At 60.1% G+C, this 12,308-nt stretch overlaps 1 protein-coding gene across 2 annotated transcripts in view; it reads right to left on the reverse strand.

Annotated features, from left to right (window-relative positions):
* Positions 1–3,443: 3,443 nt before the first annotated feature.
* The window catches only part of RBM19 (RNA binding motif protein 19), a 112,093-nt gene continuing 103,228 nt past the window's right edge, over positions 3,444–12,308 (reverse strand). For both annotated transcript variants that reach the window (XM_006908581.3, XM_025044482.1), the window contains exons 24-25: positions 4,455–4,567; positions 3,444–3,696 (exon numbers count right to left, since the gene is read on the reverse strand). In XM_006908581.3, the coding sequence (XP_006908643.1) occupies positions 3,688–3,696; positions 4,455–4,567 (122 nt within the window). In that variant the 3' untranslated portion in view covers positions 3,444–3,687. The remainder of the gene's footprint in view (positions 3,697–4,454; positions 4,568–12,308) is intronic.

Genomic DNA, 12,308 nt, shown 5'->3' on the forward strand with positions numbered 1-12,308 from the left:
CCCACACGCGGTGCCTACTAGGTATTTGATGAATGAATGAATGAACGAATGGGGTGGGGGTTAGCCAGCTGGGTTTGAGGACTCGCTCTGTCAGCCTCTGCCTCTGGCCTGTGCCTTTTCTGCTTCTCCTTCCCAAGAAGCCACGAAGTACCTGGTGCTCCCCTCGAGTCAAGGTGGTTCCGAGGGAACTCGGGCTCACTCCAAGTGGGCAAGCCGGCCGGGAGACCCCCGCTCACGTTCCCCAGCAGTGGACAGGCAGGCCTCTGGGCCTGGCCCAGCCTCCACGGTGCACACAGGTGTCCCCTCAGCTGCGGGCCTGGGACGGCCAGGTGCCGCTGAGGTCCTTCCTTAGGCTGCGTCAGTCTGTGGACCGGCCTAGAAGCGCTGACCCAGGGCTCCAGTCTGGCTTAGACTCCTGTGGCGATGGCATGTCCCCTGTGGGAGACCCCGGGATGGAAAGGGTTAGGAACAGACACAGCGACAGTGGGGGAAGGGCTCGCTTGTCTGCGGCAACCACCGGCCGAGCTTGGGCCTGGCCTTGGCTTTGCGCAAGGACGAACGAGGTGAACGGTGTGCCCACTCGGCCTGCTCGGGCCTGGCGGGCAGAGGGTGCCCCTCCAGGCCACCTTTCTGGATGTGCGGACTCCCTCCCACCAGGCCCCACCTCCCGGCAACTCCCACTGCTGCCCCACGCCCCCGATGTGTCCCAGCAGGCCTGCTGGACACACACCGTGTTTGGACCTCCTCGGACAGTTGCTGGGTGAAGCCCCACGAGTTCTTGGCTTTGTCGAATAATAATAACAGCAACAATAATAATAACCATTTATTTAGCGGTCACTAGGCATGGAACAGTCCGCTCAGAGTGCTCCCCACCCATAATCTAAAAAATCCCCGAGGCAGGAATTCTTCTTGTCCCCATTTTAAAGGTACGGAAATCGAGGCAGGAGACGCCGAGACCCTGGCTGCAGGGCACAGAGGGTGGTGGAGCTGAAACCCTAGCTCAGGCCTTCCTGGAGCCAGGGCCCGTCCCCTGGCTCTCCTCCTGCCGCCCCTCCTGCTGCTGTGCCCGTCACTCATCTCTGCCCTCCTGCAGGCTGACTGTGCATGGTCCCCTCGCCCGTCCAGGGGTGTCTGTACAGCACTGTCCCCCACCGGGCCCAGGGGCCTCAGTAGCCTCTGCTCCTTCCCTAAGCCCAGCCCCTCCTCCTGCACGCTGTCCCACCCTTCAGGGCTCCTCAGGGCCTCACGAGCTGGCTCACCCCCAGGCCACCAAGCTTCTGCAGTTCCCCGGGACTCCACCCGCCCAGCCTTCTGGAGCCCCACGCGCCCAAACCAACCAAACTCGTGCCTCCCAACTCTGCGTTCTGTCCCTCCACGAGGCCACCACCTGGCCTCCTTGCTGCCACCCCCGGCAGCAGGCCTCGCTGGCTCCCCGCATCCTCGCTGCACCTGTCGGGCATTTCCACGGAGGGGATTTAAGGCAGGGAGCTGTTACGGATGAGTTGGAAGAGCAGACGGCCAGGCGCCAGTGGGCGACAGCACCCCAGGGCCTCGGGGCGGGGGGCTGGTGCTACCAAAGCCCAGGGCTGGACCCCTGGTGGAGACGCCACACAGGACAGAGGGAGGGGGACGAATGCCCTGGCTTCTCTCCTCCGCAGCCCAGACGCCCGCTGGTGCCTGCCCCTGGCCAAACCCGATGGGAAGCCTGTTGGTGGGGAGCCTGGGAAACTGGACCTGCGAGGGTTGCGGTGGGTGGCAGGGATGGCCATGGGCTGGACAGGTGGGGCCCGGCCCCAGCTCTGGAAACAGCCTGCCACAGTTCTCCCCTGCCACCCAAGCTCTGCTCCCGCCCACGGTGTCCCTGCCGATTCCCGCCTCTCCCCTCCCGCCGCCTGGCCCAGTCCGGCCTCCATCAGTCTCTTCCTGGCTCTGTCCCGACCATGCAGAGGTGGCGGGCCCCTGAGAAGTGGGGGAGCCTCTCCCCTGCCCCCGGGTGGCACGCCGTCCTCAGCGGCTCCCTCCGTGCTTTACTTCTAGAATTTCTCTCCCACATGTTCTGGTTGCTTGGACCCCTGACGTCCCATCGCTTCCGACTCAACTGAAGCCACCTCCCTGATGACAGCAGTGACTATCGCCACCCGGGGACCCCCCAGTCCACCCTGCATACACTGGATGGATGCACGTCTCCTAAGATGCTTTCTCGGCGACCCTCTTCCCCGAGGGAGAGCTGGAGCGCCTCCTCCGGGCCAGGCCAGTAATCACCTAGTTTATTACCTCGCTGTACTTTACTTCACTCCAGAGTAATGATGATGATAATAGTAAAGATGACAATAGCCACAGTCGGCTCCTCTCCCATGCCCAGCCCCCACCCCCTCGTCCTTGTCTGTGACGTCCCTGTCCCTTTCAGTCACAGCACTTAGTGCAGGGGACAGCCTGGAATATGAGCAAGCATCTCGGTGATCCTGAGCCCTGTCCCTTTCCCTCTGAAAATAACTGCTGCCTCAAACGGTCAGCTGCATACGTAACTGGAAAGACCCACGTCCCCCTAACTGAGCAGTGGCAGTGGGGGGAATGGGGTGGACACCGGCCCTGCTATCCTGAGACCTGGCAACTTGGGAGCCTGGTCACCCGAGGGTCTGCCTTGGCCATGTTTAACACTGACCCCCCGCAGCCCTCCCCCCACCCAGAAGGCTGTGGTCACCTGCTGTGTGTGGGGCACCCTGCTGTGAAAGCTGGGATGAGCCAGCAGGGGGCGCGGCCTTTGTTTCCTTTAGTTCTCGGTGATGAGCCAGGGCTGACAAGGACCTGCCTGCCCCACAGGACACTGGGAGGACGCTTGGCCTTACGGAGCAGCCAGTGCCGTGGAGCCTGCCGTGGAGCCTGGCTTGGGTCCCCGGCTGCTCTGAAAACTGAAGAATGGAAGGCCCAAGGTGCACAGGCCAAGTTTTACCACAAAGACAGAAGGTTCCTGGACTCCTGCTTGCAGGCCTACCCGAAGGACCCAAATTAAGAAATGAAAACGCTGATGGACACCGACTGATTTAGTCCAAGCGCCATCTCTGAGGTAGGCACAGGATCACGCCCGTTTTATAGAAAGAGAAGCTGAGGGTCAGAGGAGACCTCGCTGGTCCAAAGTTGAGGCTGCACAGCTGGGGATGGCTAGGCCAGGGTTCAGACCCAGGTCACCTAGGCTGCTCCTTCCTCTCCATCGTCCTGCCTCCTGGCGCGTGTTGGGCACAGGCCGTCTGGTGGGGAGGCCAAATCTCCGGGATGGAGTAGGTGTGCGCACGTGGGTCCCCCAAGCCTGGGATGCACCTTGGGACTTCGCTTGCCAGGGCTGGGGACCTGGATGCACTTTGCTGGACCTGGATGCACTTTGTGAGCAGAGAGTGACTGCCATTAGGCTCAGCCAGTGAGGCTGGTGTCTGAGCCGAGAGGCCCCCAGCTCGTGAGCAGAGGGTGACTGCCATTAGGGACACGGCCAGGCTCAGCCAGTGAGGCTGGTGTCTGAGCCGAGAGTTCGGGCTTCATGAGCAGCTCGCAGGCTTGTCCTGAGGTCAGCCGGGTTGGAGGATCCTCCGGTGACTAGACCAGGGTTTGCGGTCCCAAGCAACGAGGACAGGGTAGGAAGAGACAAGTCCCAAGACGTGAGCAGGCCCTTGGACAGACGCAGGCGGGAACTCCAGCTCAGCAGCCCTGGCGGGGAGAGCAGAAATGGAAGCTTCTGGAGCCTGACTCACGCGCTCGGCGCCATGCCAGGTGTTCTTCACACATTATTGCTGTTTTTCCCTTTCTCACTAAAGCCTGTGAGGTGGGAACCAGACAACAAGGAGGAGGCCGAGCCCAGGGAGGTCAGGTATTTGAGGCTGGGGGCCCCAGCCCGGGCTGGGAGGAATAGGCTTCACACCCAGGCAGTCTGACTCCAGGGAGCTGCTTTCGGCCCCTGGTGCTATAGTAGCTCCTGGGTCTGGGGCAGTGGGGTACGAGGGTCCTCGCTCCCATGTGCTGTGCACCCTGGTGCGGACTTGGAACCCCTCTGGACTCTGACTTTCCTCCCAGCAGGAGGGGCCCCGTCCTGTTTCAGGGCTGCTGGGAGGAGCGGTGAGTGGGAGACCTCATGTGGGAGCAGCAAACGGCCAAGGCTAGAGGGGAGGGCTGGTTTGTTCCTGCTGCCCCCAGGTCCCCGCGCCACCAGGAGGGACTTTCTAAAGTGGCCACGCCAGCCTGCTCTCTGTCCCATGTAGGCACAGAGCAGGCGTCTGCACCCAGGATCCTGGGCTCCGGGCGGTGGACTGTGGCCATCGTCCCCTCTGACCTTGGACCAGAGGAGGGTGGGGCCGCCTGCCGCTGTCACCCTCACCCGCCACGCAGCGCCCCTCCCCCTGCGGCCCACAGGGGAGGGAGCACGGAGCCAGGGCGGCTGCCCCCGTCCCCGGGGCCCTGGAGCCACGTACCCTCTCGGCGCCAGCTCGCAGCTGAGGGGCTCGCTCTTCACTGTCGCTTCCACTGTCTTCCAGCTGCTCCAGGATCTCGTCCAACACCACAGACCGCTTTTTCTTCGGGGGCTCTGTGGGAGCCCAGATGGCAAGAGAGGAGAAAAGAACAGCCCAGAGGGTTGGAGGCAGGAAGAGAGATGGCAGAGAGGGAGGGGGAGGGGAGAGCAAAATGGAGGGCGGGGGCCGAGAGAACCACCACGGGAAGTGGCGAGAGAGACGAGAAATGAGAAGAGAAACGGGAGAGAGAGCACGGGAGGCGGCGAGAGAGAGGAGGCCGGGGGAAGCGGGGAGAGACAGACAGACAGACGGACAGATAGACTGCAGGTTAGTCTCCAGCTTCGCCCTGGGCGCTGCCTCCCTCTGGGCCTCAGAAACCCTGGTGCTCTGTCGGCCGCCCCGTCTCCACCTCCCACCCACAGAGGGAAGGAGAGAGGAAGGGCCCTCTCGGCAGCTCCGAGGAGGCTCTGCCCGCCTGGGGTGGGGGCGGACAACCCCCAGCGAGGCCGAGGGGAGCCCGGGCGTGGCACAGGGACCTCTGTTTTCCTAGAGGTCGCGGCCTCTGAACCATACAGTAGGTGGCCGGCATACAGCAGGTGCTCAATAAATGCTGTGCACAGATGCTCTGGATTCCACAGGAGGCATGGAGGGAGTGACAGCTGGAGGTGGCCTCGAGAGGGGGGCCGTTTGATTTGGGCTTTGAAGGATGTAGAAGAGTTCTCTGTGAGGAGGGACGGGAGGGGAGGCCAGCAGGGACAGGCAGGTGGGCTCAGCAAAACACACGCCCTCTGGGCCCCGCACGCTGCAGACCGAGTACCTACTATGTGCTATGTGCTCCTCTCGACAATCCTACGGGCGGGTATCACTACTGCCTCTTCCAGGTGAGGGAACTGAGCCACGGACAGGTAAGGCTAAGGTCACTCAGCTAGAAAGCAGCAAAGCCAGGACACGAACCCAAGCCATGCCGAAGTCTACAGTCTTTCCACTTTTCACACACGTCTCTGGTGCTGGTCAGGGAACGCCGGGGAGACAAAGGGTGGCAGGAGAAAATGCGCCGGTTCCCTTGACCCTCCAGGAAGGGAACGGCGTCAGAGAGCTGGGCTCGAGGCTGGCCGGCCGGGTCAGGCCCTCTGCTGGTCTAACCACTCATTCGTGGTCAGCCTCACTCACAGATAACACCTGATTGGTACAGAGGCAGCTGCAGACAGCCTGTCCCAATCCCTTCTCCTTCCTGGCTCAAACGCCGCCTCCTCTGAGAAGCCTTCCAGATGTTACAGATCGCCCCCGGGACCCTGTGCCTCCATCTCCCCACTGCGCTGGGAGCTCCCTGCGGGCACGTCTCTCGCCGGAGTCCCTGCAGAGCCCGGCCCAGTGCTTGTCCCAGAGGTGGAGAAAGACTCTCGGGTCTCTTCTAAGTGGTCCTGGGCAAGGGACTTGGTCTCTTGGAGCCTACTTTTTCACTACATCCCTCCAGAACCGAGCCAGACACTGACCCTTCTCATGTCCACGGCTACCTGTCCGATCGGAGCACTTTCCCCTCCTCCTCTGACTCCCTGCACCTGCCCTCACCCTCATCCACCCGGACAACGCCAATTCTCTACACAGCAGCCTTGGGGATCCTTCTAGAACAAACCGTCCAGGGTCCCAAAGCTCCATGGCTTTGCGCAGCACAGAGAGGGACACCTCAGGCCCTCCGGAGGGCTTCGCTGGAGCTGGCTCCCCCTCCAGGCTCACGAAGCGCGTTCCCACCTCGCCCCAGACCCTCCTTCGTTCAAGCCCCAGCTCCCTGTCGCCTCCTGAGGGAGGGCTCTCCTGACCATTGTCTAAAACAGGACCCCAACCCTCCCTCAGTGCCTCTCGGCACCTCTCCCCACAGGGGCATTTGTGTGGGGTACTGTCCCCTCCACTCTGTGTCCCCGGCCTTAGCACACTGCCTGGCACCTGGTGGGGGCCCATTAATATCTGCCGAATGAGGGGACGAGCGCATCAAGTGGGAAGGGGGGACATGGCGAGCTGCCCCCTCGGCGAGGGGGAGGAAGGTGTGGAGACTCCCCCTCTCCCCGGCTGCTCAGGGAGCCTCAAGGCCTGGCAGCTGAATCCATCATTGTTAATCATGAAAAGAAAGGGGACAGGATGGGTGGGGGGCAGGGGCGGCCGCCCGCGGCTCAGACGCCCGCTTCCTTTCCTGCTGCCTCCTGGACATTCTTGGTTTCCTCATAATCGCCTGGCCCTGGAGGTGCACAATGGCTTCTGGAAATTGAATTTGTGGGCAGGTAATAGGAGCCGGGAAATAGAAGGACAGCAAAATAGGGCCTGCGGGCTTGTCACTGACATCCCCTTCCCAGCTACTAACAATGGGGGTGGCGGTGCGGGCGGGGGCTGCGCCTGTCTTATTGGTGGCTGCGTCCCAGGGTCCAGCACGTAGTAGGTGCTCTGTGATCATTTGTCGAGTGCAAGAAAGAAAGAATGAATGACTACAAGGTGGGTACTTCTTAACAAATAAAACTGCTAATGTCAGGATAGCAATTAAAAAAAAAAAAAAAACGAGTGGCAGAGCTGGGAGACATGCGAGATGCCCCCTGGTTGGGGAAACTGAGGCCCAGAGGGAGGAGAGGTGCAGCAGGAAGAGAAAACACGCACAGGTGGGCACTTTACACACAGCATCTCACCTGAGTTCCATTAAGTGTCCCTTTGGGTGGGGCGCCATCACCCCCATTTCACAGAAGACAAAGGCGCAGAGAGACACCCACACACAGTTAACACGCAGAAGCCTCAGTGTGTGCAATCTGAAACCCATACCCGCTGGCTGTTGCACCACGTGGCGTCTCCTGAGAGGCTCTGCTTGAGGGTGGGGTGTGGCACAACCAAGGTCATATAGGACCTTGCCGCAAAGCAAGTGGTCACCGTGTCTGGCTTTAGGAGGAGACACACTTTGGCGCGTCCTCAGCTGTGTGACCTCCGGGCAGACGCCCTGTCCATGACTCATTCTCTAATAACATATAGAATGGGGGACAGGGCAGTCCCTCCACACTTTCCCTCTGCTGCAGCCACCCTCTGCTGACCCATGGGCCTTCCCTGGCTGTCTGGAGCTGGTGACGGGTTCCCCTTCCTGCGAAAGCCTCTCAGAGCACCCCTGCTTCTCAGCACTCATCATAACCGCGCGGGAACGCGGGTGCTGACACCACAACCCACTGGCTAGCGGGGAGCAGCAGACTTAGCCCCTCTGTGCCTCAGCTTCCTTAGCTGTGAAATGGGGGCACTATTACTACCTGGTATGGTGAGGGCCCCATGGATGGTGACATCTTTAATACTACTCCTATGAGAGGTATTGACTTAACATGTCTCTGCCATCGGGCCAATGAGTGCCAACTGGGTGGGGACTGTCATTGGAAAGCTAGTACATCAGGGCCAAAGGAGGCATGACCGCTCCCCCCACCACCAGTCTGGAAAACGGAGGCACAGGGGTCCCCACCGACTGCTACGGGGCGAAGGATATGGAAGACAGGTTGGCGACTGGCTAACTCCACAGCCTTGGAGTTAGTACCAGTTCTGCCATTTAATGGCTCAGTGACCTTGGGCAAGTCACTTCTGCTCTCTGGGTTTAACCACTGGGGACGCAAACAGGACGTGTCTCCAGGGGCGACCGTGAGGATTTTCAGGGTCATCTGAGATCCTACCTGGTATGCCATCACCGTTCTCGTGGGCCCGGGGCATCTGGCTCGGGTTGGGCCCCCAAATGCCCCCGGCCAGAGAACACGGTGGGCCCCGAATTCCCACCAAATGACACTCGGGTGCCCCCCTTTACCTCCCGACACCATGCCTGCACGTGGAGCACCCTGCTTGCAGGGAACAGCTGCTGAAATCCCACGTCCCCCCGACATCAAAAGCCTCAGTGGGTTTTCACCAAACAAACATAATGCAGACGGAGAAAGGTGTAAAATAAATACACGAAACAAGCTGTGCGTTTTCCTTCAGTATTACAGCTGCACCCGAAGATAAACAACAAGTGAATGTCGCCCAACATCAATACCCGAGAAATTAACTTGACAAAAAGCTCAGCCGGCCCCCAACAACCCCCCAGTCCTGCCCCCACCCCCCCACCTCCAACCACCACTTTGCATTTCTGGAGTTCCCATCTAATGATTTTATTTTTCAATTAATTCCTTGACAGAATGCCAGCCCGCGCCTCTCCGCCGTCCCTGGCTGGCGCCGTCGCCTGCGTGGAAGGCACAGGCAGAGAGAGAGGCGCGGGCGGGCGAGCGGGCGGGGGCTGTAGGAGGAGAAGCGGTTTTGTCTCGGAGGCAGAACGCTGAGGAAAGGCGAGCGGGGAGAGAAGCAGAGCATGGCTGGTCAGGGGAGAAGGGACTCTGCGAGGCACCCCGAGAAGAGGCCAGGTGAATGGCCAGGGAGGCCAGGTGCTGAGCCCAGGGCATGTGGTGCCAGCTGGGGCCGGGCTGCTGGGCTCAAAGCCTCTGCTCCTGGGCCGGGCCGCCTGGGGCGAGGCACCTACCTCTTTGTGCTCAAGAGCATCTGAAGTTACTATACTTACGGCCTAGCGCACAGTAAGCCCTCAGTAAAGGCTGGCCCTTCTCGCTGCCATTAATGGGAGCTGTTACTGGGAGCACGTGGGCAGGTTCCTTCCCTCCTCTATAAAGCGGGGACAGCCAAACCATCCCTGGACACATGCACTGGCCGCGGTGGGTGGTGGTCACTCACGGCACTAGCTGGAGGCTCTGGGACAGGTTAATGGCTCTCTTACCATGCGCCACAGCTGTGACGACAGCCCCAGAGGATACACTGAATCTCCAGCTATGAAGGCCACGTGGGGCCCAGGGCAGGCAGAGCTGGGTCCCCGGCCTTTCTCTGAGTTACCCCGGTTACTTTCTGCAGAAAGGACACAGCGGTACTGCCCACCGCCGAGGGGCCACTGAGACAAGGCGAGAGAGCTCTCGGTCCAGCGCCAGGCATACGCAGGCGTCCAGTAGTAAGGGTTAAGAGTGACCATGGAAGTGTCACGCGAGGACACCCGGAGGGTGGGCAGGGCTGAGTCCGCGCTGAGGGCTGGAAGGGGAGTTGGAGCAGAGGACGCCAGTGTCCCCAGGTCTCAGCCGGATGGTGGGCCAGGTGTGGACTTCCAGAAAACTCACGAGCCGAGCGGTATTACTGTCCCATTTGTCATGTGTGGAAGCAGGAGCTCTGGGCTCTGGGGAAGTCACATGACCACAGACCCTCCAAATAGGGCCTTGAGCTCGGGTCAGGCCAGGGGGCCTTCCTGTCATACCAAAGCGATGCCCGGGGCTCAGCTGCCCACTCCGCACTGCAGACACTGGCCCAGCCGCCCTTCAAAAGGAAGGCGTGAGGCCGGTCACGTGAGGCCAGCACCTGCCTGCCTGTGTCAGCCGTTTTCCCAAGGGGCCGGTGGTCCTCAGCCATCTAGGAAACCACTGGTTCCTGGGCTCTACCCCAGAGGCTCCGACTCGATGGCGCGGGGTGGGCCCTGGCTACTGAGACGGCTCCGATTACTGCTGGTAACACACAGTGCTGAGGACTCTGGCCCCTTGGGAAGCCGGAGGCCGTGGTGCAGCCCAGGGGGCTGACCTCGCTCTGGATACCAGGGGAGTCTTGGGTGCGTGGTGGTTTCTGGCAGCTGGGCTGGTGGCTCCCCGTGCACAGGGGCTGGTCAATGCTCTCGCCTGGATCAGCGGGGCAGCCTGGGGTAGGGCCCTGCGGCCAGGCTAAGCCCAGGGACTCTGGGGCTTGGTCCTGCCTGTGTTTGTATTAGTTACAGATGCTGGAGCAGCCCGTGCAGGCGGAGAGGAAGAGCAGTGTCCAGGTGAAGGTGATTCATCACAGTAAAAGACAAAAAGGGAGCGGGAATGGCTGGAAGGCGTCCCCTACTCCGTGCCTCGAGCCTGGAGGGGTCTTTCGATTTTTAGGGGCTTGGCTGACATTAGCTCCCTGTCCCTGTCCCTTGGCACAGGCCCTGGGTTGGGGGTAGAGGCTGAAAGGGAGGACACAGTAACATCGCCTCACGGGTCCCAGGCGGGATGATGTCTGTACCAGAATCACCAGTGCAAAGACCTAAAGGACCCAGGCGGGAATGTGATGGAGTCAAATGGCCTGGGTGGGTGACTACAGGGAGGGCTGAGGTCTGGGGCAAAGGGAAAACCCATGCAACTCAGCCCCAGCTGCCCCGCGGGGATGCAGGACCCGGGTGGTCGGACCTGATGTTTCAAGAGAGGCCAGACTCTCAAAACTCAGGCCACATTTGTTGATAGCCAAAGAAAGACAATTAATTTTAAAAAATTTTGTTTCTTGTCTTGTAGGCAAAATAAAGATCTGTGGCCGATCTCGGCTGATAGCTCGCCCAGTGCAGCCTCTGATTTATTCTCTCTCCTCTCTGTCTGCAAAACCCCATTTGCTTCACTTGTGATCATGAAACAGTAATAACAGCCTCCTTGCCAGTGCGTTTTCCTTGAGTTTCTCCGGCTTAGGCCGGCCTACAGTTCACAAACAAAACTGGCCGCCCCCTGCCTCCAGCCGCGATCCTGGAGGGAAGCCCACCCTCCTACTGCCCCGATTTCCAGCACTCCGGTCCCCAGGCCCCAGGCCCCTTATCCAATCAGGGCCCAGCCCCTTCCCCTCCCAAGTCGCTCAGAAATTCTCCTTCTGTCAGTTTAATTCCGTGATGGATGAGGAAGAGCAGGAGAAATGGCCCGCACAGCTGGTTTCCCCGTTAGCCCTAGCAGGGAATCCTGGCCTCGCTGGCGACGGCTGAGTGAAATGTTTGCAGAACGCAGAGAACACAAGTCAATAACAATTTAGCTGGATTGGGAGCAAGTACCTCCCCTCACGGACAGCCGCTCCCGGGGGAAGGGGAAGAGCGCGGGCAGGATATTGCTGAAGCGCTTGGAAATATTTCCAAAATACCAAAGAGGCTCGGGGCGTGGGGGGTGGAAGGAGGGGTGACCTGGAGGACACCTGCTCCAGCTCGCTGCAGCCTCCCCAGCACCTCTGCAGGGAGCAGCTCTGGCTCTCTGAACGTGCCCCCCCCGCCCCCCATGGCCGGCCATTTGCACCCTTGCTAGCAGCGGCCTCGACCAAAACAATTCTTGCTTCTTCGTTTTTCTTCCCACAGCCACAGTGGCCACAGCGGAGCCTTAAGGCACGAAGCAGAGGCACCAAATGGAGGAATAAAAATGAGGCTCGGGGAGCTTACAGGACCTGTCTGTCTCCGGGCAGCTGGAAAGATCCACGGCAAAGGGATATTTTGAATAATAAATTCTGTGACTTCACATACTTGCTTGAACTTTGCTGACTGATTTTTAAAGCCCGATGATTCTGTTTTCGTGGCCAAGATCAAGAAGGCATATTTGCAAGGGCTGGCGTGGGGATCATGTGCTCTCTTGGTCCCCGATCTTCTGAAAATGTGCCGTCCTATGAATGATTAAGTTAAGGGGGTGGGGTGGAGGTTGGTGAAGGGTTGCAGGCTTTAAATATCATCTGTATGCTGATGACTTCCAAATTTATATATCAGCCCAGACTTCGCCCCTGAGCTCCGAACTCACAGATCTATCTACTTGACATCTCACGGGGAGTCCTAATAGGCGTCTCAAACCCAGAGTGTCCAGAGTCTTCCCCCACCACCGCTGCCCCCACCTGCTCTTCCCAGCTTCCTGGGCCTTGTCATCACCTGGCACCATCGTCCTCCGAGTGGTTCCGAGCAAAGATCTCTGCATTGGCCCCAGTTTCCCTCCTGCCTTCCAGAGGCAAGTCTGACCGGCTCGACCTTTACCGTAACGCTCAACCCGCCTG

This window comes from Pteropus alecto, unplaced genomic scaffold (genome assembly GCF_000325575.1).
Source record: "Pteropus alecto unplaced genomic scaffold, ASM32557v1 scaffold113, whole genome shotgun sequence".
Classification (NCBI taxonomy): domain Eukaryota; kingdom Metazoa; phylum Chordata; class Mammalia; order Chiroptera; family Pteropodidae; genus Pteropus; species Pteropus alecto.